General features: G+C 41.3%; 1 protein-coding gene across 3 annotated transcripts in view; it reads right to left on the bottom strand.

Moving 5' to 3' along the window:
- IL1RAPL2 (interleukin 1 receptor accessory protein like 2) overlaps positions 1–27,705 on the bottom strand; it is a 552,531-nt gene that overhangs the window by 6,833 nt on the left and 517,993 nt on the right. For 2 of the 3 annotated variants that reach the window (XM_005298972.4, XM_065556687.1), the window contains exons 7-10: positions 25,378–25,507; positions 17,830–17,975; positions 11,168–11,311; positions 6,289–6,477 (exon numbers count right to left, since the gene is read on the bottom strand). In XM_005298972.4, coding sequence (XP_005299029.1) covers positions 6,289–6,477; positions 11,168–11,311; positions 17,830–17,975; positions 25,378–25,507 — 609 coding nt within the window. The remainder of the gene's footprint in view (positions 1–6,288; positions 6,478–11,167; positions 11,312–17,829; positions 17,976–25,377; positions 25,508–27,705) is intronic. The other variant, XM_005298973.4, reaches the window with a different exon arrangement.

The raw sequence follows: 27,705 nt of genomic DNA, 5'->3' as shown, positions 1-27,705 counted from the left end.
CTTCAGCTGGTAGGAATGAGCGTAGCTGCATTGACTTCAACAGCTCAATGCTGATTTGCACCAGTTGAGGATCTGGCCAGAAATGAGAGGGACTGGGAGTGGAAGTTGTGAGGTTCAAAGGGGAAAGTCTGCTTCCTGTCTCGATCAAGATAATTTGCTTTTGATCAGCAGCATTTTGTGACCATAAAGATTCTCAAAGGGCAGTGAAGTAGCATGGCCACTGACAAAAAAACAAACAAACTAAAAAACAACAACAAACCCCCCCAACCAAACCAAACAAAATAAAACGGAAGGAGAAATGTTCAACGTTGATCAAAATAGGCAAAAGGCATCTTTTACGTTTTATTTATGAGTTTGATTCAGGCAACATGTGGTCCATTTTGTCTCCTGTTTTGGCTGGTGGGTACTGTACTGTAGAAGAGGATGAGAAAGTGAACAAAGAACCCAAACCCTACAAAATTCAAGAGGCACAGCAATTTTTCTGTTAGTGGGGGTATAAGCTAGTTAAAGAAGGTGATAAGAAAACACATTAGCCTCTGGTTTGCAGAATCGGGACTCCCCTTTGTAGCAAAAGAAAAGAGCAAGAAGTAACACAGAAAAGGGTAGTGGGAGCACCAAGTCTCACCATGCAAGCTGTGTAATTTCCCATCTAGCATTTGTGAGTCAGACTTGACTGGGAGCTGACACAGAGAAGCAAAGAAGTAAAGAGGAACACAATGGACGGTCAATACAGTAGCACTATAATGCCTGTATTATGTATTCTGAATGTAGCGTTATTACATAAAGATTTTTTTTAGGATCTCACATCAGACACTAAAGGAAATCGTAAAGTTCAAATACCAAAGCCATCTACTGCCTTATGCAGCACATATCGCAATGAATGTATTTATTAGTTCCAGTTTATAAAATCGCCTTTGCTAATAGGTGCTAGAACAAAAATAAGATAAAACAAGACAAGCCGGAGGGGAAATCCCCCATTATGTTAAACCTTCCTTCTTAACCTGTAGCTCTCAGTTTGTTATTGTCCAGCTGAGTTGGTTTCAATGAACTGGTTCCCTTTTGTCACCCTACCTGTAAATAAAGTGAATAAAAAGCAAACATCCTCCCTGGCACATGGCCAGAGTTATACCAGGGAGGAATAGGCCCCCAGATCATTTGGGTTTGGAAGCCCTATTCCTAATAGTTATCTTCAGAAAACTTGTATGGCTAGCCTGTATGTTAGGCCTGGACAAGAATATGGGGAAAGCAAGGGGCCTGCCAACTCCCTCCCCTCTTTTGCAGTGGTCAAGCAAAGCCCCTGGAAAAAGGACCTGGAAATTAACAGGGCAATAACATCTACAGGTGGAAGGGTAGGGCGAGAGCAGAGACATATTCTCTCCCTTCACTTGGGCTAAATAGTAGAGATGGAGCAGTCAGATTAAATCATTTACCCAAGGTCACATAGGAAGATTGGTAGAGCCAGCTATAGTTCAGTGCCTAAGCCCCCAAACTATCCACTCTCTACAGTCTGGGCCCGCTAGCTACCAATGTGCTTTATTGCAATATTCTGGATGAAATGGCACCCGCTCATCCTGGTTTTGGCATCTCAAGGGATTTTATCCAACTGTTAGGAGGATAAGTGTGAGTTGGGTTGGCGTGTTACTATAGCCCTTGATCTCTTGTTCAATTTGTGTCAAATTGTGTCAAACTGTGTTGTAACTATACACTATAGTGTAATTACACAGACTGATGTGGACACATATCTACTACGAACTGAACCAACAAATTAATTTGCACTGCACGTAGAGCGGGGCCTGAGCTGTGAAGTTTGGATCCACACTCTGGATTTGGATATGAACTACTCCAGCATTTGAGGGTGTCAGTATTCAGGGTTCCAATCCAGCCTGTCACAGAAGTAAGACCAGGGTTATGATACAGACCAAGGCTTTTCCATAGTTTCGGTAGGGAATGGGGAGAGAAAGGGATTGAAGTATGGTCCAGGCTCACCTCAAACTGTAACCAATCCAGGACCCCAGAAGTGAAAGCTGAATTTCTTCTTCCTCTGTGACAATTATAATTCCATCAACATCAGTATCCTCTTTGCAATATATAGTGACCAATGTTAAATATCCCCTACTTCTGAATAATGCAATGGCTGAAAGGTTCTTCTGTGTCATCTCCTCTATTCTTCAGCTTCATCAAATTATGATGAACTTGGTGTCCCCCTGGGCAAGCTGATTACCCAGCAACAAGATTTACAGGAAGTTTTCTAGGTCATAGAACTTACCCCACTAAACACTCAGGTCCAAACCCTGAGGTCCTCATTCAGTTATTAAGCCATTTGTCAGGCAATGACTGTATTCTGAGTAAGGATTGAGTAAAACACTGAGCAAGAACTTCGGGATTTCATGCTTTTATTGCATCCATATAACAGCTAGAGCTGGTGGAACATTTTCCACCAGAACATTTTTCCATTAGAAAATGGCATTTCATGAAAATCACAACTGTCCACAGAATAGGGATGTAAGAGTTTAACCGGTTAACCGATAAGCTTGATGCTTATTGGTTTCTGTTAATGGTTAAACTCCACCCAGGGTCCCGGCTGCCACCCTGAGCGTGGGGTCCCTCTGGGCTGCCGGCCCCATGTGTGGGGCTCTGCTGCTGCCCGGCATCCCTCTGCGCCTGGCATCCCGGCGTGCCTGGGGTCCTGACCATGCCCAGAGCCAGATGCTTCAGAGGGAATGAACAGAACAGGCCAATTATTGAGTGATCCATCCCCTGTCCAGTTCCAGTTTCTGGAAGTCAGAGGTTTAGGGATACCCAGTTAGTTTATTGAAATAGACTTACAAATAGGTCTTCTTGCTTTTTGGGATCCCAACATAAGCAGACTCCATTACACCTCCTCCCTCCCTGTGTTTCTCTCAGGAAGGCAGAGATCATTCGTATTTTGCTATGATATTATTTTTATTCACGCATCACATAACACAGAAAGCAGAGACTGCTGTAAGCAGCGATCTGCCTTTGTCTGGTCTGGCCTCTGCAAGCCAGATTCCCACTTTCCAAAATGGAAGATGCCTTTTGATCTGTGCTGCCGGAACCCACTTGACAACGACAGCTGCCGCACATGCTCCCCCCGTATGGCCCCTCCTGTTCCCAGCACTCCCCATAACTCAAGAGCGGGAGCTCAAGTGCAGGGCTTGAATATGGTGCAGACGTACCAGCAGGAAGTTCCCTCTCAAACAGGGGAATTCTCTGCTGGGTATCTGAGGCTAGGTTATGGCCCATTCACTCCCCCCGAGTAGCTTGCCCATCTGGCTCTATATCTTGCATATAAAGACAGTATCATAGAAATGTAGACCTGGAAGGGACCTTGAGAGGTCACCTAGTCCACCCCCCTTTGCTGAGGCAGGAACAAGTATACCTAGACCATCACTGACAGGTGTTTGTCCATTCTGTTCTTAAAGACCTCCACCTAGAGAGACTATTATATTTTTTTTCCAGCGGCTAAGCTAAGAATCAACTTGATTAAACCACAATCAAACTTGCCCTTTGATTTTACTGAGGTAAGCTTTTCAGTTTGTTCAAAAATGCCCTGAGACAAAATAAACCATCAAATACTATTTAACAAATCTATACTTGGATACTTCCCAGTCCAGAGAGCAACTGTATGCATTGCCTCATGCCGGGAAGTCAGAACAATAATGGACACCCTCCTGTGGCAGCAGTTTACAATTGCAGAGATTATCTGAAACCAGCCTTCCAAAGGATTCACGATTGACTATAGTATTGGAATCTTATCATCTTAAATGCACAAGAAAATTTATACGAAGAAACACCCCAGATCATCTGGTGGGAAAGTGCTGCGTTATACTGAGTGTCATCAGATGACAAAATACAGTACATGAAAGCATTTCGCTAGAAAAATAAATCAGTTTTTCCCCCTGAAGGAATCTGCACCTAAGAACCAGATAGTCCGACAGAACTGTTGCTTTTGAGAGATTCGTTAAAAAATACATTGTGTGTTTCTTCTCCGGAGCGCCTATGCAGTCTATTCTGTCTGTTCTGTTTTTAATCTACCGTAGATAACCCTTTGTAATGTAAAATCAATATTAAATAGAACATCCAAGTAGGTATGTTCCATATGTATATGCAGGTACACGCTTGCGTGTCTGAACATTTTTTAACAAAAGTCTAATTTTTCCTCTAGAAATACAGTTCCTTTTTTTCACAAATCCCAGGCACACAAATCATGCTAATTTCAAGTACATATTTTTTTCTGCATTGTCGTCATTAAGTTTGATTAAGCATTCTCGAGGTTCTATATGAAAGAATCAAGTCCTTTCATAATGCTGAAGCAGAGAGGATGGAGAGGAGAAAAGAGATATTAAATCTGTGAATGTTCATAAAATGAGCATTCCAGGAGATGTTAAATGAATACCCGAAGTATGATGACAAGTATTTGTTGAGTGTCTGAATGACAGGTAGTCAAAAATAAAATTGCATGCTAGTTATTGCAACAGCTGGGAGAAACAGACTCATGTCAGATAAATCTTCACCTTCAATATGTTTATCATTAAAAGGATACGTTGAAACTCTCTAATTTACTTTCTACTATTACTACATTAAACAAACAAAATAAAAACCTGCTGCATGGACTGTATCTGAACCACAATTACTTACTATAATCCCCGCTAGTGATCAAGCCCACTGGGATTTTTATGGCAAATATATCTGTGTTTTCTCTCAACAGGATCTCACCTATTAATGTAACCGTTTCTCAGACGGGAAGGAGTACACTTCCTGGTTTGCACTTCGAGCCAGGAAAGAACAGTCTTGCCTAGGCATTTAACTCTTTCAATTCCACTGAGCAGTTTCTTTTGGGGAGAGAAGGGAACGTTTTGACTTTTCTATCTCCTGCTAAGAAGCGGTATGATATGCGAGGCTGATAGGGACCAATTCTGCAAGGCTCTTCAGTGGTGTAAGGTCAGACCCTATTTGATGGCTTGTAGAGGTAAAGGAGCACTGCAGTGGGGACGGGGTAAGTAGCCATAGCTTACAGACTGCAAATGCAGGGACAGCTATAATGCCTTCAGAAACGCCGGGGAAGCATTCGCTCCATGTGTAACAAAGAGGCAGTGTGCATTCTGACTAGCCAGTGACTGAGGCAAGGCGGGGGCAAAGCTGTGGCCCTGCTTCCAATTCATCCACATACTTAAGGGATAAGATGCCCAAATTTTTGGGGTGTGCGGTGGAGGTTGGTGGTACTGGGTAAACATCATCAGGTTCCTTTGCAGGCAAGTTGCTAAAGCAGCCAATTATAACTGCCTCAGTATAGGGCTTTCTGTACATCTACTTAGGAGCAGACATAGTTGGGTTTTATGTTTATATTTCTTTTACAATAACACATACACAGAGGTACGTATTTCCCTTTTCTAACATGTCTTAGTGGAAGCTAACTGAATACAGACATTGCAAACTAAATTAATATTCAAAAGCATATTTCTCACAGGAGCATCTCAACTATTTGGCAAAAACACATGGTATAAATGCAAACAAACCGTGCGTGCAGAATCCATGAAAATTATGCACATTACAATGTCATTTTTTACTTGGCCCACAACAAATCAGGAAAAAACCAACCCCGCTATAGATGTGTCATTGTGGTTACAGACATCAACACATGCAGCAGAATACTGGGACATTGCAGTGAAATTGATCTGAAATGGACAACTGCGTTTCACTAACTAGAAATGGGCAACAGAATCAGATAACTGAACAGTGCACATCCCTTTGAAAAATTGGGATTATTTACACAGTACAAATTATCAATGCAGCACTCGGACAAAACTCTAGTTTAAAAATGGCTCAACTGATGTTGTTAACTTGGAAACAGAAGTATAATATTGGCTCACTAAAATCAGAAAAAGTAGAAGACACTAGGAAACGCTGTATTGGTAGGGTTGCTGTGGACAAATAAGTATTTGCCTGAATGATAATTATTGAGAGAATCCCATTTTAAATGATACACTAGAAATGTGCTGTGTACCGATCACCCTTCCTAGCAGCCTTTTTACCATGGCTTACAGTTCTGCAGAATCCAATCCTGCTTCCATTGAAGTGAATGGCAAAATTCCCATTGACTTCACTGGTGCAGGATCAGACCCTAAGCCGGAGGTCACACCTTGGTGTATTTAGGAAACTCTTGAGGTTCTGAAAGCACTCTTGCAAAGAGAATGAACTGTAACTTAGCTTAACATGCCTTCCCAATAGCATCAGACAGGATTAAACCCAAAGTTCAGAAGTACTTACTCCCGCTAGGGATCAGGTCCCTATCTGGAATGAAGAGTTTGTATCCATAATGTTTTTCCAGAACATCTGGCAGTATTTCAAGTGCAAACTGCTCCTCTTCGTTATTATCGCAGTCTAAAGCATCTGGATCCACTTTGGTGTAAGAGAGATAGGCATCGTATTCCTTGTTGTCTGTAGAAAAACAAACGCCTATTCACAGTCATCTGTTTGTAAATGGACTAGGCAGAGGTAAACTGTCTTGTGGCCTAGTTCTGAAACCCTTGTGTGTCATAACTCCTATCATGAGGTCAGTGGGGATTTTTCACGTGTAAGTAATTCAGTATCGGTGAAAATATTTTCTTCCTGGTTGTTCAATATCAAGATTAAAAACGACTGCATTATGCCCAAAACTCTTAATGGTGAAACACAAGTGCTCCATATTGCATAATGGAGATTGTGAATTATTCCTGGTTTTATACATAACTTTCAACTCCATATGGCTTTATCAGTGGGTATTCATAAGCCTCGTTTTATCCAACTCTTTTTATAGAAGTTTTAAGAAGACGGCACTCATCTGTCACTTCCTCTTTTCCCTTCGCATGCTGAGCTGGTAAATTATGGCTTTGTATGGTTCAGCAAAAGGTAAACAGGTGCATTGGAGACTGTCCCACACCCGAACAGACTTTGGGAAAGTCCAAATGTTGCAGCTTGGGCTTCTTTGACCTTTATACATAATGAAGGACCAGACTGTGCCTGATTGGTACAGGTGTATGTTGGGCAGGGAGTGGGGGAGGGGGAGGGAAGAAGTGCAGAGCTGCACCACCCCCAGGGAAACTCCAATAGTTATTGTGCCTTAATCAAACCCAGACTTTCCCAGAGTTCACTGCCTGACTCACTTGAGCTCCTCTCTTAGCTGCTGGCCAGCTCTGCTGGTTAATGTGGAGGGATGGCTTGCACCTTTGGTGGCACTTTAAAGAAGCAGTATAATTGGCCTAGCCCTTGAGTTGGCAGAAGGGGCACAACAGAGGGTAAGGTTGTTTGTGCCACTTTCCCCCACCCAGCCTACGCACCCACACAAGAACAAGGTGGGGACAATCGCACCCACATCATACTACAGCATCTTAGCAGTGTAGCCAACTCTTGCAATGTTATTGCGAGTCTCATGATAACTGGATTTTTTCTTCAAGTCCCAGTTCCTGGATTCATGTGATTAGGGGAAAATCTGAGCTTGCATTTAAAAGAAAAAAAGTTCCTAGCCTTTGTGTTTGTGGAAAGAAGCCTGAAAACACGACTTGAGTAAGTACAAAAACCAAAAGGCAAATATAAAGAATCCCCAATTAATTTTTTAAAAAAATCTAATGATTTTTACACTAATTTCAGGGTTTTCTTGGGCCTGATTCATCATTTTTAATGTTTGGGGTTTGTAATGTTGTCTTAGTTAATGGCCATTACCTTTATTATAGCCCTACAGTATTTCAGAAATAGTGGAAAAAATACATATGTGAAAGAGTCAAGTTTTAACAGAAAGGTCTCTAGTGATGGCTACAAGCTGTCATTTCTTACAGAAAATGAAAAATCAAATCGTTAATGTAGTGAAAAGAGAAGTATGTGAAAGTGGGATTATTAAGCACCAATTTTCTGTAAAGAACTGGAAAAGATCTTTACAGCAGAGTCAATGTTCATCAATATTTTGTATTAAAGGAAGATAAATAGTTGATGAGAATGTGATTTATTAATTGCTGCTCTATAAATGATGGCTATTTCCCTAATATTCCTTAGATAAATCTAGTCCACTGTGGTTCATGAGCAAAAGCAGACAAGATGTGGGCATTTATTTACTTAGCTGTGGAATTGATTTCATGCTGAAAACAGGGTGCTCAAGTGAACTATTGGTTCTAAGACAGACTGGTAAATTTTGATATGATGAGCTAGGTCTTGCGTGATTACCTTCAATGGCTCAGTTAACAGAAACAAATCTGCCTCTAATCACCAGAGCAGCATGGGATCTAGTTTAACTGATATCCTAACATTTCATCAATATCGGCAAACTACTAGAATGGCAAGGATGGCAGCACTGCTGAGTCAGGAAGACCAGCAGCAAAAAGGGTTAAAACCAGACAGGTCTGGAGACTGTTCCAAAATCTGCCACACTAGGCAACAATGGAACCTTCCAGAAGGTGTTCAGAGGACAGCCAATGGGTGATCAGGGAGGCAGATGTCACCACTAACAGTTCAGGCCCTTGCCAAGGTAGTAAAGCCAACCCCGGGGATGGCCACTGTCGTTGGCTCTAAAGTAGAGTGAAATCAAAACAATCAAGCTATGATGTAGATCAGGTTAATACTCAAGGTTAACAAATGTCTGAACATTGTTTCAAATCTAACTTGCTATTGAGAAAAAATATTTTGTCTGGGAAACACAAGTGCATGTGTCTGTGTGTATTTAACACATGTGGACTTCCTGGGTCTGGTTTTCTAAAAAGCTAGGCACGTGTTTTGTATCTGATTTGCACACACAAATTAAATGATTGTGCACCAATGCTCATTTATGCATCCAACTGTGCACTTCAGTGTTGTCAACTCTCATGATCTTATTGTCAGCTTTGTGATATTTGGTGTCTTCCTTAGAGTTCTGGCTCCTGGAGTCAGGTGAATTAGATAAAATCTCTGCTTTAATTTTTTTAAAAAAGGCCTCTGAATAGGACCTTTTAATCCTTAGCATTTTTCTTTAAAAATATAGCGGCACACTTTACGGGATGTGAATTTACCCAAGAAAACTTACACGAGATATTTTTTAACTGTAGAATAAAACAAATCTACCTAGTTTCAGCGCCTCCATTTAAAATAAATGAGAAAAAGTTTTAGGACCCAATCCTGTAACTGGCTCTATACAGGAGTACCTTTATGCCTGTCCTCACTCTTAACGCATAGGCAGAAGGAATATTGACACAGAACCTGTGATTTCACCAAGACCCTGTGCCTCTGTGGATAAGACACTAGGCTGTAATAGCTCTAAACAAACTGGAACATCCATTGGAAATACAACCGTGTTTTTCAAATTTAACCACAGGGGCCGACTTTCTGCTTTTCCCGTGGGTGCTCCACCCCCACTCAGCCCGAGGCCCGGCCCCCACTCAGTCCCTTCCCCAAGGCCTTACCGTCGTGCTGCCTCTTCCCACCCCCTCCCCACCTCCTTCCCCAAGGCTCTGTTCCCTTCCCACCTCCTCCTGCCCCCACTCCACCCCCTCCCTCAAGCGTGCCCTGCCCTCGCTCCGCCATTTCCTGCCCCTACTCCCCCCCTGTCCCCAGCACCTCCCACTCACTGCCGAACAGAGTCAGTGTCTATGAATTTAACAGGTGCACAAAATGACCTGTGTGCTGAAAGGACATTCTCTAAACCTCCATGAAACAGGGTTGTTTTTTAAATAAAAACCAAGCAAACAAGAAAAACAAAATCACATTAAAAACAGCAATAACTTGATGCTGACAACACAAGTCAACAGAACCCAGGCAATTCAGAGTTGAGGCTGGCACTCTGAGCTGCATCCCCAGCTGGTGTGAAGCATCAAAGTAAATAGCTGATGTGAAATAAAGTCAAAAGAGTTACACCAATTTACACCACCTAAGAACCTAGCCCTTCTTTAGCTGATGAATTGTCAATCTGAATACTGGCCATTTGGAAGAGATTTGTTTTGTGTCATGATATTTAACCATAGTTTCTAAGTTCTACTAATGCAGACACATTCTTGAAGCCAGCAGATGAAATTCTGGCCCCGTTGACTTAACATATCCATCGAGCGTTTAATAGAAAGGATTATTATTTTGACACTGACACAGCTTACTGCCTAAGCAATAGTTCGGGGGAACTGGTTATTTTTGCATAAGAGGAAAAAACCTTCCCCTCTGCTGTTCCAAAATACAGGGTTTTTTTAGGTGTGGGATTTTCAAAAGTGCCTAAGTGATTCAGGTGCATTGACGTTCACTGGACTTATGCTCCCAAGTGGCTTAGAAGCATTTGAAAATGCCACTCTAGCTCTTTAGCAGACACAGAGTACACTAACATGGAACAAATTCTATGGACCTTTGAGTCACATCTGGGTTGCTTCCGTTTTACAGTATCTCAAAACTTTGATTTTGAGGCTAATAATGCAGTGGTGAATCCAACCTCATGTGTCTAGCAGTTAAAGTCCTGATCTAGCAAAGCACTTAAGCACATGCGTATTAAGCACGAGTAGTCTCATTGCAGACAAGGTAAGCGCCTACCATAGATATGAAGGGGGAAAGCGTTTAAAAATTATCTGCTTTACACCAAACTTCCAGTCCAGTCAGTCCTCTGAAATAGTCCACATATCTGCATTATTTTCCTGCTCCCAACTAGTGTTTGATGGGGGGCGGGGGGGAGGGAGGAGAAATAGCATTGACGTATTAGTTAACAGAAATAATTACTGCGTTATTTTGCTGATTTTTTTAAATCGGCAAATATAGTGAAATTGTCCAGCAGGAAATATCCGTAATATGCACCTTACTGGTGACTATTCTTATTGGGTGTGATGCTGGGAAACATGAATGGAATTTAAGAAATCTGAGGATGGGTCAGAACTGATTTTCACCTAACCGAATTCTTCTGAGGAATCCATTCACACTTTGTCCTCAAGAAAAGGATTAGAAAAGAGGCTTCAGAACAATTCCTTTATTGCCTGCTCATTGAAGTCAATAGAAATCCAATTAATTTTAGTGGATTTTGGAATAGGATTTTTGGGCCTTATCCTTCAAGGTGCTAAATACCTTCAATTTCAATTGACTTCAGGCACCTCTTGGCTTCAATTAAAATTAAGGTCCCTCAGCACTGGGCCCAGGATATCTTTTTTGGGCTTATAGTCAGTTTCCCTGAGAGACTACTTACCATCCATAGAGTCATCGCCTCCAAAATTCTGTCTATAGAATAGCATTAACTCTATGTTGTAGCATTTATAGATAGTCACAAGCAAAATAAGCAGGAGAAGGATAGCTCCCAATCCTCCGGCAAGCTCTATTTTGTAGATCAAATCTAGAATAAGCAGAAAAAGACAGACCGGTTATGATCCTTCCAAGCTTTAATTGCACCAATTCAGTGTGCAATCCCATGTACAACTGAGCAGCTTCTCTTTATTGCCATTATAAAATTAAGTCTACCTAATTTTCAGTTCATTAACTATTATTATACTTTACCTATTCACTCCTTCTACTGCCAGTCTACAATTGCCATCTAGAATTCATTTGAGGCTACAGTCATAACTCTTCAACAAGGGAATTATGCAGTGAATTTACACAGAGTATTAATCAGTCTCTAAATAGCTTGCAGAGGATAATTGTATATTCCGTTTTGGCACAATGCGCCCAATACTGTACATGGTCTGTAAGAGTAATTATACTAGATGTACTTCACTGTTATTTAGGAGACTCTAGTTACCCAAAGAAAACCAAACAAAACTTTTATATTTATAAAGTCAGCAGGTGACTTGATTTTATCTGGTAGGCCAAGGCTTTGGCTAACTCATTTGAGAATTGTTCTAGCCCAGTGGTTCTCAAACTGTTTTACTGGTGACCCCTTTCACATAGCAAGTGCGACCCCCCCTTATAAATTAAAAACATGTTTTAATATATTTAACACCATTATAAATGCTGGAAGCAAAGCAGGGTTTGGGGTGGAGGCTGACAGCTCGCAACCCCCCATGTAATAGCCTCGTGACCCCCAAGGGGTCCCGACCCCCAGTTTGAGAACCCCTGTTCTAGCCTCTAGAGTGCACAACATAATGTTCATGTCAAGTGTTAATGGCCAATGGGAAGCCAGGGATGTACATGACACAGCTAAGTGCCTTTTTTTTTTTGGTGTGATGGATACTAAAGGCACCAATGTGCATAAGATGGGAGTTCTCAAACTTTTGCTTAGTACGTGCTATATCTTAAAAGGGACTAGAGCTGGCTGCAAACTTTCCGATGGAACAGCTTTCCATTGGAAAATGGTGATTTGATGAAATCAAAAAATTTCACGGGAACATATTGACATTGTCCAAATTTTTGACAAAAAATTATCGAAGTGCTTTGTTTCGACTTTATTGTTTCTTCATCGATATACTATAACAAGTATACTATACTATTAGATAAGACAAAGTCAAAACCAAGCAGTGTAACCTTATTGAAATGCAGCTCTTCAATAAGGTCTTTTTGATGTTTGCCAAAAAAAAATTTTCATTTCACAGAAAATTCTGAAATTTCAACTTTTTGTTTCAAATCGAGATGAAAGAATATTTTGAGATATCAGAATTTCCCATGGAATAGAAATTGAAAGTTTTCAACCAGGACTGATCGGTCAATATCAGCCGGGCACTCCCATTGTGGCCACAGGAACAATCTCGTCTGCCATTTACAACCACAGAACATCCTTGTAAGAATGACAGTGATTGTTTACATGGAAGAGTGACCTCAGGAAAGTACTGGAGAATTTATTGAGATAAAGATTTTCCCTTTTTGGAAAATAAATTAATCATTCTCTTCACTTTTGCTCTTAATTTTACCTTCCTCTGTGCTGTTCAATGGACAAAGCTGAAAGATCCATTATGTTCTATTGTATATTCGGTGTCAAACATAATCCCCTCCCTCTTTCCCCCACACAGGTTTAACACTGTGGACAATAAGGGCCCATTAATTTATGATAACTAAGATGGATCTATAGAGACCTACAAAGATTTGAGTCCTTCTCTCTGTAAGCCATAACAACTGTTTGTATCATCTCTACAGCCAATCCTAACAGTTCCTGTGTGTGTCTGTAGGCCATGGGCAGGATTGTTTTCTGTGGAGAGTCCTTGTCTCTTTAATCATCTCAGTACTCTGGTCTAACAGAGCCCAAATATGCTGGCCTTCAGGAAATGGTATAATGCGAAACTGCCAGGGTTTGGAGCCATACAAGTGGAGCCTGGCGTAAACATTTATCGATTACAGCTGATGTTGCACCAGGAAAATGCTAATATGATGATAATTATATAGGGCACATTTCATAAATGGATCTCAAAGCACTTTACAAAGGCGGTAAGAGTCTTTGTCCCCATTTACAGATGAGGAAACTGAGGCACAGACTGGCGAAGCGACCCCAGGCCAGTGGCCGAGCTGGTAATAGAACCCAGGTCCCCAGAGTTCTGCCGGTCACTGACAAACCAATGACAAAAGTTGGAATGACTTACAATAACTAAATCTGTAGCACTGGAGGTGCCCATTATCAGACTGAAGTGTCCTCTCAGACATAGAATAGACACTAGAACTACTCAGCCTTGCTTTGCAGTTCATCCACCCATAAAACTTACAAGAAGACAAGCTGACACAGCTATCACCAACAGCCCAGATTACTTTACACAAGATGTCAGTGCAGATATTTACCACTTTGACAAACATAGTTCGAAGAGACATAAAGCAAAGAACTAGGATGATACAAGACATAAAGTTTAGAAGCATAAAGTTTACAAAATCTTAGATGCTAAGAAAATGTACCATTATGCCACTGATGTCATCTTCAGGTTGAAAAGAGAACATCAGGTGGGCACATTTTGGGCTTAGTTTCATTTAACAATGCTTCATGTTTCAGTAATTAACCATCAGATGCCCTCCACTTATTTTCAATTTCAGTTTCAATTTCCAATCTGCAAGATCTCTCCAGCAAGAAAGCATAGTCCCACAGAAGTACGAGAAGGAAAAAGTCACTCTGCATTTCTCAGTGCTCGTTTTAAAAGTCCTGCATGATGGAAGTAGCACAACTACCCTTGGGAGACTACTCCATAGTCTGATAGCTCTACACTCATCCAAAATTTTGTCTTTCTTAATTACATTCCATTAGCCCGACTTGTACCTCCCATAGACCACTCTAAATATCCAAGCTATACATGTTTTAATCTTTCCTCATAACTTAGCCCATCTCACTCCCTTATCATTTTTCTTCCTCTCCTCTGAACTCGCCCCAGTTTGTCACTATCTTCCACTAATATGGGGTTGAGAATAGACTAAATGTAAACATACTCAGCCCTGCCTGTGTAGCTGGTTCTATGCCACCCATTCTCCCGCTCCACTTAACTGATATGTAAGAGGTAGGATGTGGGGTGGCCCAGCAGTCCCTTTGGCTGGCTGTTTCAGTGCTTGACTGGCCCAGACTTATTAGGGCATGTCTACATTATGCGCTGGATCAACGGGCAACGATTGATCCAGCGGGGGTCGATTTATCGCGTCTAGTCTAGATGCGATAAATTGACCGCCGAGCGCTCTCCTGTCGACTCCGTACTCCACCAGAGCAAGAAGTGTAGGTGGAGTCGACGGGGAAACATCAGCTGTCAACTTACCACAGTGAAGACACCGTGGTAAGTAGATCTAAGTACATCGACTTCAGCTACGTTATTCACGTAGCTGAAGTTGCTTAACTTAGATTGATCCCCTCCTGTAGTGTAGACCAGGCTTTCGAGACCTTTTCCCCTGAGCTGCACTGTCTCCAATCTTGGTGTAGTTTGCAGTCTAGCCCATTACTTCTATCAAAACCAAAAAATACATTCAGATATATTTCATTCAGGCCCCAAGTCACAACGAGTAGTTCCTTTCTCCTTGAGTAGTGCCATTAAAGTCAATGGGATAACTTGTGGAGCAAGGCATTGTAGAGTACGAAGCATCTAAGAATCTGGCCCTTATGCTATTATACGAGGGAAAATCAGTAAAGGGAAAAGGTGCAACGAATATTTCTTATTTAAAATAATGAAAAAGATTAATCCATGGTATATGATTTGGAGCACTGAGCTGGTTCAAATGCCAAGAGAACTAGAAATACCCAATAACCAATAGCTCAGTGTAGCTCAGAAGGTTCCTTCATGGCTAATGATGACATCAAATACAAAATTTGTTTCCTTTATGTCTAATGTGAAGTGGACGTTCTTGAAAATAAGTGTTGAGCTGATATTGTTGCAGTGTATCCTTTCATTGAAAAGCCTACTGCGTCTTTCAACTCGGGCCACTGATTGATTCGACTCAGCAGCTCCTGACAAGTTATTTCTGTTATAAGAAGTACATTTTGTAGTGCACTTAGATATTTTTTTGTCAGAAAAGCCATGGACTGTTTTCAAAGTCATCTAAAGGGAATTCTAAGCTATTTCCTTGTTATTTACTGAGGGAAGCTGCTGGTAGGTGAATGAGGACTGCATAACCTATGGACTCCCAAGTAACAGGCATACTCAGGCAGCGTGGGGGCAAAGACTGTGTGGAAAATACATTTTAAAATATATCAAAGCAAATAATAAAGTGTCTTTGAAAGACACCCGTGAAGAAATGTGTGACAGAGAATAGACTGTGGTATTCATGGCTCAGGAACACACCAGTGTCTCTGTTTTCATAAGTGGGACAATCAGACTGGTTTCCATGTAAAGCTGTAGTTGTTTAATTTGTAGGCAAAATTGCCCCTCTCTGGATGACACTGAATCCTAAATAACTAGACAAAACACCATTACTGTGTGGATATAATACCAATGTTTCTTGATGCCTAGGGACAGCTGTGTTTTTTACCCTTTGAAACGAACCTTCCTGTTTGCAAGACAATTAAAACACCGATCCAGCAAAGGACTTAAGCACACGTTTAATCTAAGCACGTGAACAATTTCCTTGGCTTTAGTTTCCTTGTTAAGCATGCTCTTTAAGGGATCAGTGCCTAAATCCAGAAACTCCATACAGCAATTAAAGTTTGACTTTCTTTTTGATCCTTAATATTATAGTTGGAGCATCATGATTAATATTCACAGGTCTATGGGTACTTTACAAGTCCATACATGGAGACAAAGGGCAATTAGGATAGGATAAGAAGTGATTAGTTTAGGGCACGACAAGGAAATTTAGGTTAAATATTAGAACTTTATAAATATGCAGACAATTAGACAATGGGACAAGCAGCCAAAAATCACTCTGGAATTGCCACCAATGGGGATATTCAAGGCAAGACTTGAAATTCAACTACTGGTGGTACTCTAGGGAGAATATGAAATGTATCCAGTCACAGTGCAAGGGGAGATGATAGAATGACTGAAAAGTGGTCCTTTCCAACTTCCAAATTCTGTACTCAGCAATATTTCTTATGTAGCGTCACTAGCATTCTGAAATGCCTCAAATTTTCTTACTATTCCTTGTGTATCCTAAATGTTCAGTAAAGGAAACAAAACACTGCTTTAGAAATCTTTATATGGACACTTCCAGGTTCACATATAAAAATAACTTTACTTTTCTGGTAAATGCATTTACAACCAAGAGTAATAGTAGCAATGCACCCAATTTGTTACCCTTTTGTGAGCTTCCGGTGCCTTCTCAGTTTTGCTTTTCCAATAGATACAATTTCACAGCTTTGGTACCTGTTGGAATGCTTCATTTTAGACTGAATGGGGATCTCCATAAGGCTACGTCTACACCACACATGTTGGGTATGTGTAGCTATACATGGCAGTGAAACGCAAGCTGTGTCCACACTGCTGTGTGTAGCTCTACGTGCCAGTGAAAGGTTCTGGCAGAGGGGAGGCAGTGGGGAAAGGCCGACGGAGTCTTTCCCTCTAAATGTCACTCTAATTACAAATGAGAGAGGATGTTGAAATTAACAACATGGGAAGGATTCTAATGAGATACTGTTTACATTCTGTATAAGATAATGGCTTGTTCTAAACCACAGAGTTTCTTAAAAGATAATTTGGATGTTTCTTCTACAACCAACGGTATTAAAAATATCATGGCACTTGCAATATTTGCCATTCTCAGCACAGGGAATCCTGCAAATATCATGGTAAAGTTAAACACAATGGTAATGGATTAACAATCGATTGGATGTAATGGATGACAGAACAAGAAGCAATGGTCTCAAGTTGCAGTGGGGGAGGTCTAGGTTGGATATTAGGAAACACTATTTCACTAGGAGGGTGGTGAAGCACTGAAATGGGTTACTTATGGAGGTGGTGGAATCTCCATCCTTAGAGGTTTTTAAGGCCTGGCTTGACAAAGCCCTGGCTGGGATGATTTAGTTGGGGTTGGTCCTGCTTTGAGCAAGGGGTTGGACTAGATGACCTCCTGAGGTCCCTTCCAACCCTGATAGTCTATGATTCTATGAACAGTCTACTCTGTAGCAGTGTTTTCCTTCTTGTTACTGTAATAAATCAACATGCACCTATATTGTTTAAAACGCTCAGTTTAATCAGTGAAAATATGATAAAGGAGAAATACGAAAAGAATGAACTTCAATATTAAATAGTGTGTGTTTTCAAATTTGCAGCTGGTTTAAATTGAAATTCTTTCTTTGACTTCATTGGAGCTGGGGCCATATTACTCAATTACTGAGTCCAAATATGAGCTCAGTAGTTCTCTAAAACAGTGTTACACTTAATGGTACACGTATGCCACAATGCGCACGTATTTTAGCTGCAATAAGCACACAGGAAGAAATCCTGGCCCTTTGAAGTCAAGGAGAGTTTTGCCATTGACTACAATGGAGCCAGGATCTCACCCCATTCTCTAAGGCATGGGAGAGTTAAATACCTTTTTTACGCAGAAGGACACTGGCATGCTTACGTCCATTTCGGTTTTCCACGTGGCAGGTGTAGTTAGCCAGGTCTGCCTCCCCAACAGCATCAAAGGTTAATGTTAATTCCACTTCTTTCTCTCCAAGATGTTCTTTGAGGAGTCTGAAAGGAAGAATGACGTCTCCTCTTAGTCTGATGGGGACAGGATGCACATGAAAAGATCACTATATGCCACACAGTGTACAAAAGGCCACCGGTTGCCTTCCACTTACCCAGCATGGAGGAGACCGGAAAGGGCCCCCAATAGGTGGAGGAGAAATGGGAGGATCATGCATAGGGAAAGACAGCTATGAGGCCACAGGGAAGAGTAAGACGAGGCTGTGCTGCAGAAGCAGGGTTGCATACTGTGCTCTGGTGGAAAACCTACGGAAGCAGGTTTGCAGCTCTGCGGAAAGCCAGAGATCGGTAGGATTCTGCTCTGCCCCTTTTATGAGCACACCACGTGGAGGATCAAGGATTTGCGGCTCAGTCTTTCACATGTTCTAAGGCACAAAGGGGAAGGGCTTGGGTTCCTGCAATCCTGCAGCAGCATGTAAAAATCAAACCCGACCAATACAAACAAACCCAGATGGGTTTTGATGATGGCACTGTTGCTGATCAGCTGCTTGTAAAAGACATCTAACAAGTTCGCAACAGGAAATGCAGCATCTACATAATCAGCTCTGTAGCCAACGGAGTCACTTCAGCCCTCTTAGTGTATTATTGCATAATGTGTGAGAAAAATGTATCAGGAACTCTGCACAGCACTCACAAATAATGTAGTATTGTAATGACTATAGCAGGGGTCGGCAACCTTTCAGAAGTGGTGTGCCGAGTCTTCATTTATTCACTTTAATTTAAGGTTTCGTGTGCCAGTCATACATTTTAACGTTTTTAGAAGATCTCTTGCTATAAGTCTATAATATATAACTAAACTATTGTTGTATGTTGTATGTTTTTAAAATGTTTAAGAAGCTTCATTTAAAATTAAATTAAAATGCAGAGCCCCCTGGACCGGTGGCCAGGACCCGGGCAGTGTGAGTGCCACTCAAAATCAGCTCGTGTGCCGCCTTCAGCACGCATGCCATAGGTTGCCTACCCCTGGACTATAGTATAGTTTTACATGCACCATGTATAATGCAGTGCAATAAGAATGCAAAGTGCTTACGGGCACATCTTTAATCTAGTTAGATCGGGTACTGGAACCGCGAAGCCAAGGAAACATGGGCTGTAGAAACCTGCCTGGTGACTTACTTGGATGGCTTGCCCATGCTGCAGTGGCTTCACTGCTTTGCCACCTGAGCTAGCTAGATCATTGCTAGCTCAGGTATGTCTACAGGTGCTGCCATCACAACTCTTAAAATAAATTAAAGTTTCCCAAAGAACAAAATCCCTTCCCCACGGAAGCCCAAAAGAACAGCGACAGTCTTGTTTATCATTTGTATTGCAGAGCTAGCTGGAAAAGTCCCCCCACCCCTGCCAAGGAAAACTTTGACTTTTCAACATAAAAACAAGATCTGAAAACTTTTGGCTGAAACAAAAATGTTTGGATTTTGAGGTTTTCAATGAAAAGAATTTTTTTTTTCCACGGAAAGTATCTCACTTAATTCAAAAACAACAACATTGTTTTTCCCCACTGAAAAACAATTTAGATAGACAATTTTCAACCAGGAATAGGTCGGGATGGGGACCCCATTGTGCTCAGTACTAGATTTTCAGAAGAGCTCAGGACCAGATTTTCAAGTGCTTGGCACCCACCCTGGGGCCAGATTGTCTCAAGGTAAAGAGATCTGGCAGCTCCCATTGCGACATGGCCAGATTTTCAAAAGAACTCAGCACCAAACATGCACTCAGCATGCCGAGCGCTTTGGGAAATCTGGCAACAAATTTTGATGCCCAAATGAGAGTGGACAACTTTTTTAAATCGGATCCAAAGTAAGAGTTTCAGCTGTCACATAGTGGTCTGGAGTTTGTGGGTGGTTAGATCCAGGATTCAGATCCTGACTTTTACAAGGATCAGGTCCAGAATTTGGATTTGCCCCTTGGTTCTGGCCACACCAGTTTGGGTGTGCATGGAGCTTGTGACTCAAATGCCTCTCTAAACCACCTAGTTACAGTATGGTAATCCCTTTCAATGCTGCCTCTAAAACCAAGAAACCTCATGCGATCTGAGACAATCTCTCAGAAACCATACTGAAGGGAACCCCATTTTCTCTAGTTACACTGTATCTGCACAAGTACGTTGAGGATCAGGACTGCCCCCTCCCCCCAGCATATCTTTGAATTTTGGAAAAGTTTGAATTGCTTCTTTATGCACAACTATCTTCAATTCTTGTGTACTTCTGCATTTCCTGGTTCTGGCACAAGCTGCAAGGGCTGAAGTACTGCAAGAAAAGCTGAATTGGCATCATTTCTGGACAGAATGGGAACCTCCAGAGAGAAGATGCTCAGCTTGCAGACTTAAATTCTTGCTTGCGTTCCATCTGGCTGAATCATTACACGTCCAATCAATTTAGTCCATTTTCTTTATTAATATTCTTTGTATCTGCTGAGATAGTTACCCCTGGCCTGTCTTTCTTCTCTGTTGGTAAACAATATGCTCCCCATTTTGGTCCACAAATCACGCTGCAGGGAAGGAATAAAACAGCTAACGAAGATATCCGGGGGCATTAATCAGAAGCACTTCATGAGTTTTCAGGGTTTCCCAGGCTTAGATTTATTATAATGAGCAAATCTTACACACGGTGACAATTATAAAGATAGTTCAAAATTATGATAAAATAAACTATTATTCCAAAGCCATTTAAAATTAAAGTCCCAGCCATTCACCCTACACTTAAATAATGCAGAATCATCTAAAAAGAGCTCTCTTAAAAAAAAAAAAGGATTTGCACGTGGACTGAGAATCATTGTCACTTTTCCTGTTGCTAATTAAAATGGCAGAGAAATAAACTCAGTAGAAGGGGATCTAATCATGGAAATGAGAAGAGACACTTAAATATTGGGGTGGGCTGGGGTAAAGGCAACAAACTGCAGGAAGCTCCGAATGGGGTTAGACCTTTCATTTGCTTTTTACCCACAGAACAGAGCTCATGAGAAATTCCTTTAAATATGTCACATACAAACACAGAATATTACAAGATGTGCAATCTCTAAATGGCTGCATTTCGTAACTGATCCTGTGAATAGACAGAGCCATGTTTTCTGGGAAGTACAGAAGAATTTTAACAAACTCAGGCCCTGAACCTGCAAAGGGATCCACATACCCAGGGAGAAACCCCGGTCCCATTGAAGTCAGTGGGATTTTTGCCATTGACTCACCCAGGGATCCAAATTCCCATGCAGCAACTTGAGATACAATGACTTAGGTACAGATCATTACAGTCCCTCTCTTAGACACATAAGTGTACATACAGGTGACTCTATTTGCAGGATCGGGGCCTTCATTAATCAACATGTGATCTACAGCCGCATCTGTAGGCGAACTCCCGCCCTGTGATGTACACTTCTCGTATATAGCCGAGGATCTGGGCCACTACTTCTAACAGGCACAAAAACCCTCGTTCTTCCCTCAAGAAAGAGAGATTGTAGATGAAAGGACACATATGTAGACACCTCCAAACAGAACCCACTGAACTAACAAGCTGTATGGTGGGCTCCATTGCTTAATCACTTAATCATTCCCCGTTCTTTGCCTGTATATTGTCTTTTAAGATTGGAAGCTCTTCAGAGGAGGGTCATCATCTTCTTACTTGTCTATAAAGCACTCAAGGGTTTGTCTACTGCAATGGGTCTTGGAGCAGTGAAACTGAGGCAGCATGGGATTCAGTGTATGCTATACAAACCTGCCTGGGCTGGAACCAATGACTTGAGTGGCTAGCCTACGCTGAAGTGTGCGCTGCCGTGGTTCACTGCTCCGGGTCTTGAGCTAGCTAGATTAATGCTAGCTCAGGCATGTCTACGCGAGCTGCATTCACACCCTGTGACTGCAGTGCGGACACACCCTAACATGCTAGCTAAATAGCAGTAGTAATTTTGCTTTCTTACTTCTCGTAGTGGAATAGAAGCTTTCACGTATTCTTGGAGCATTTTGCACCTGCTAATTGACTTGTGTGGGCGAGAGTGCAGAGAGCGAGATAAATCAGTGAGGGAAAATGAGGCTTTCAATTTAAAATGTCCCCATTCACATCTTTTCATGCATTGAATAGGAATTAAATTATTTCCATTTTAAAAACCGAGACGCTTCTTGTGGGGAGAAAAAAAAAAAGACAAATATATTTTCCAAGACAAGCATTATAAGGGATTTGTAAACTGTTTTATGGTGTCGTGGGAGGACAAAAATATTAGCAATTGATAGGGTAATTTGTAAAGTAAGATTTATAGTGGACAATATTTCTCAGCTGTGGCAAAGGAATAGAACTGAAATTCACTGAGAACTCCTTTGATAATCAGATGCAATTCACAACTCTGCAGGCAGGCTGAAAGACTGTTATTCCTTGTTTAATAGCACTGGTTCAATTTACATGACATTTTTATTACTGTGTGGAAATCCCACCCCTGGGCAAGAAGAACATGGGCAAGGTCTCATCCCCCACCCCCTTCCCTACAGTTTTCTATCCTTTGGTGAATTTAATTCAAGGGGGTGGGAGGTAGGAGCGGGCCCTTCTCACTTCAAAAAAGAAGATCCCGCCTTTGATTTGCCCCTGCAATGCTAATCACTACCTCACGGTGATCAGACCTCACCTTCTTTGTCATGCCATCTCACAACCCCTTGATAAATCACTCCAGACCCAGTTCTACAGCCCTTAACCATGCTGAATAGTCGTTACCCTTGCAAATAGTCCCATGGATATGACTTCAAAAGGAATATATCTGAGTACACATTGTAGTGATCTCCTAAAAAAGCACAGATTAATTCACCGTCAATTATCAATATTATAGGAGGAAATGGATATCATAGATTCTCTAGAGTGTCACATGACTGTGTACAAAAGACCTCACCAGCTATATTACATTCTCTTCAGAACAGAAGGGAGTAGCTTAAATCTTGTGTAAAGGAAAATATCTGAAGTAGCCAGGAAAGATTCAGATTCAGTTTGAAAAGCAAAGGGATGGGCTTCTAACCTTCTCTAGATACAAAGACACACAGTAGAGATACAGCTTTAGACTCTTAGCAACGCAAAAATGCCTGGAGACTCATTGGTCTGATTGTATCAATGCCCAGTTACTACAAGTTTATCTCAGCATTTAAAGGGACACACCTGCTGATGCATTAATAGCAGAATGGTAGGACAAGTGTCAAATAGACAGGGCCTACCATCGCTAATCAATTTCTAAGCAGCAGTTGCATATCTTATATCTTGGAAAAGATCAATAACAATGACTGGATGGAAGATATGGGCAGGCTTGCAGTGCTGCTAACATGACAGCAGTGTTTAGTGTTGAATTAAGAGGGCATGGTCAATCTGAGATGTAGACAACACTGGTCACCATGAGAAAGTCAACTTTTGCAAACAGTTACCATATATGTGGTTGCTGTGGTTATTTCCAAATCAAAGAAAAGCATGAACTCTGGCACCTAAAATAACAGCATGGGAGCTGTTGGCAAGTGCTGAGGTTTTAACATTGACCATGGTCTATAAAAGCAAGAGGGGATATATGGTGCTGTTAGATGTACTGAAGAGAAGACATTCTTGAATTGCTCTGAGTTTATACTAGGTCTACACTAAGGGGGAGGTGTCGATTTAAGATACGCAAATTCAGCTACGCGAATAGTGTAGGTGAATTCGGCGTATCCTATTCGACTTACCCCGCTGTGAGGACGGGGGCAAATTGACCGTTGCGGCTCCCCTGTCAACGGCGCTTACTCCTCCTGATGAGGTGGGAGTTAGCACGTTGATTCGGGGATCGATTTATCCGTCTAGATGAGACGCAATAAATCAATCCCCGAGAGATCGATTTCTACCCGCCGATCCGGGATTTTAATTGGGGGGAAATGTGAAATTAGTTAAGAGGAACAATTAGATGGGGCAACGGAACACAAATGCAACTTAACCTGTGATTCAATCATAGAAGTTGAGAAGCCAACAGATAAAGAAACCAATTGTAATCTGTGATAAGGGCTTACTGCTAGTTTAATGCCCTCCGGAGTGGAGTGCATGCTGGGCTGCAGGAGGGCGCATGGTCAGATCATGCTGGGCTCCAGCAATCTCTGGCAAGTGTAGACGGATGCGTGGCAGCCACCTTTGACTCCACCTTCCCCTGTGGCACTGAGCAGAGATCTGCTGCAGCTGGGAACCTAGCCCAATGTACTTCTACTGAAAGATATTGCAACTTCCGGGTTAAATTCTATGCCCATCCAGTTCTCAAAGAAGTCAGTGGAGGAGGCATGCATGTAATTTGGGGCAGAACAGGGGACTTAATTTGGAATCAAGAGATGTTCCGGGGGAGTGACAAAATCATTCTGTTGTTATAAAGGAACTTCCATATGAAGAGTTTTTAAAATGTTCATTAATGCAGGCAGCAGTTTGTTGGAATTTTATATTGGTGGTCATTAAACAGCACGGCAACTGTGCAACAAAAACCCTTCTTACCTTTTGTGAGGAATCTTACATGTGACTAAAGGGCAATTTTGGGTCCGTTCTTTTGGATTTCTTTGATAATTTGCTGTTAAAGATGGGTCTTAAACAGGTGAGAGATGGAAGATGTGAACCTGGGTTCTTTTAATACTTATATTCATCATTTGTCAAGGAGAATTGGGAACACCACCATGAGTTGGGCAAACATAGATGAAGATGTGGGTCCTACTCAAGAAGTTTTTAGTCAGGGAAACATTAACGAGGGATGACAAGGGAATATAATTATGTACAAACTTCATGAACTACGAGATTCATTTGGACTCATACAAATTAACGGAGACACATATTATGAAGGATTCTTTTCTTTAAAACTTTTACAACAAGCAGTGGTCAGCAATCTGAATGTCTGATGAAACAAAAAAGGCACAAGATGGGTAAACAAAAACCTCACGATTACTTGTTTCTCTGCAGAAAGGAACACATAAACGCTTAGAGAAGGCACTGGTTAAGTTATGTGCACTGTACATTCTCTATGCTGGTTGGGCAAATAGAAGAGAAACAGTGTGGAAATCTCTGGCAGGTGGCCATCCATCTTTAGGATTAATATCGATACTGAAAATAACATTAATTTCCCAAGAGCAGCCACTTGGGGCAAATGTAGTGGACAATATCATTATAGTTAAAGGCCAAAAACAACCCCCAGGACATTCAGAAGCATGTCAGCGGTAGCCTAGGGAAATTGGTGACATATCCTCAGAACACATGGATAGCCACACTGTCTTTAGAGTATATTCAGAAGCAATGAGCTAATGTTGCACTGGTTCGCAGCCATCCATCTCTTTTTAGACAAGAAAATCATTGTCAGTTCAAATTAAAAAGCTGTTAAAAACATTCTCTGTTGGGCCATACCATTTTCTTAGCAGTAAAATAAATACTCCAAACAGTACCTGATTTCCCCTTCTCTAATGTGACCTTCTAGTTCTTCAATGAATTTTTCCCCTCTCATCCAGTAGATCATGGGGCCCGATTCTCCACTGAATCCAAAGAATGCTTTGCAGGCAATGCTTAGTGGGTTACCTGAGGATAACATACAGAGAGGAGGTTAGACAAATAAGCATAGATGGCAGTGAAGGAAAATAACTGTGAAAATTCTATTGCTAAAAGCTTTTAATAAAGTTCCTTGTAAAAGACTATAAGGAAAAATAGCCATGAGGCATGAGGGGAAATTACCGTGTGAACTAAAATGTGCAGTGGATAGTAACAATATAAACCTCTTATGTTATCCATCATTTACATGTTCTTAGAATGGTATCACATGGACAGTGAGATGGCAGCTACTAGAAATGGTCATAGGGGAAGCCATGTTGGGTTAGTTGCTAAAGGAGAGGCCTTCCTCCCTGCAAGATTCTGGGTTCTATTCCAAAAATTGGCCAGTGTCATGAGGCAGTAGGAAAGTCACTAAATCTGTGTGCTTCTGTCTATCCTTCTGTAAAATGGGTGTAATAATTCCTACGTCACATGTGTACTGTTCATAAAGCATTTAAAGCCCCTCAAGTAAAGTTTGTGTATAACTGCAAGGCAGCAACACTAGGAGCAATATTCATATCAATCGGATTTGTGAAAAACGATTAAAACTCAAATGACTGATCAGGTAATAAAGTAAAGAGCCTCTTTTCCCACTCTCTCTCAAAAAAGTTTTTTTTTAAAAGAAATAAAACAAAACACAGATGGTTCTGCTGCCTCTCTTTTCTCTCCACGGAATCAGCTTCTAGATAAGTTTTCGTTGAAACATGACTTTAGCTATACTAGATAGCCAAAAGGATCATTCAGTATTTGCTTTGAAGGCCAGATGGTTGCTTGCCTGCCAGTTGTAGTTGTAGCTGAAGCAGCAGTAGCAGCCACCACCAGTGAATTTTGGGGAATCTTGCCCATTCCTCAAGTATGCAAATATAGCTGTTGGATCTCTTTCTGCATGCATATGTCACAGATGTTGCTGAAGAGGCTCTGGTATCCCTAGCTCCAAAGAAAGAAGATGGGCAATTGGAGCTTGAGCTGATGTCAATGAAAAAGACTTTCAACTGGAATTGGATCAAGACCAGGAGGTGGAAAATGGACTAAACTAGATTTAGAAGAACTGTCTTATTGGGCCAGCCATGCTAGTAGTTGACAATTTTTACACTGAAACAGAATGGGCACCTCACTCTTTTAGGGCTCAACCTGAGAAACCTTAAAGGAGCCGGAGTTCCATAAAATGCTAAATACCCAGCGTCTGCAAATCAGGACCCTTTAAGTTGCTTCAAGCTGGGCTCCCAAAAGCACCAGTCACTTTGAAAATTTAGAGTACAGTGAGGGAAAGAAAATCTGCAGATCTTGGCTGAGAAAAAGACTGTTTCTCCAGAAAACATCGAGAGGAAAACATGGAAAGGAAAATGGAATGTGTATCACAAAAGTGTGCTAAACAAGGTTTCATGAAAATTGTCACTACAGTATTTACTGTTAGTGTGTTTATTATTTGTAGTTAGCCACAGAACATATTGATATCTATAAATAGCAATTATATACTGATAGTTTGATGTATAGATTATATATCTACATTTATCCCCCCCCCCCCGCAATACTGGTTAATGCCATAACAAAGAGACAGAAAGGATCAATGAATCAACAGTCAAACAATATGTATCCAAATGTAGAACTGCTCAGCTTCACTCACTACAAGACAATAACATGGGGAATGATTCTATGAAATATTCTGGGCCAATCTGCATTCTCACATAGGAACCAGTTCTGTGAGCTGCTGACTAGTGTCTTTAACTGATGTGAGTGAGAATTAGTCCCCCAGCTATATACATTTTGCAATTTCTATAGATGGCCAATGCCAGGTGTAAGGTCTGATTGTGCTGTTTACTCAGCAGTCACGATGCATATCAATCTAAACACATTTTTGTGATTCCTGGCATGCGGGGGTTCAATCCATGTTTGACTTTAATGGAAAAAGACAATTAGAGCAATGTGAAAAAAGGAAAAGGCTAGATGTGGTCTATCAAAAATGACAGTATTTGCCCCTTCCTTGGCACACTGTGCTGGCCGTTAAGTATTGCTGGGACAGTTTCTTACAGGATGTTTTTTGTTCACTAACCCAGCAGATTCTCGCAGAATCAAATGAAGGAAACAAAAACATTCTGACGAGATGTCTGATTTCTATAAGTGCAAAGTAAATATCCTGAAGTGATTCACTTAACAAAGTAGGAAAAGTTAAATAAATAGCTGTCGCTATA

This window comes from Chrysemys picta, chromosome 9, assembly GCF_011386835.1.
Source record: "Chrysemys picta bellii isolate R12L10 chromosome 9, ASM1138683v2, whole genome shotgun sequence".
Taxonomy (NCBI): domain Eukaryota; kingdom Metazoa; phylum Chordata; order Testudines; family Emydidae; genus Chrysemys; species Chrysemys picta.
This window is presented reverse-complemented; position numbering and strand designations above follow the sequence as displayed.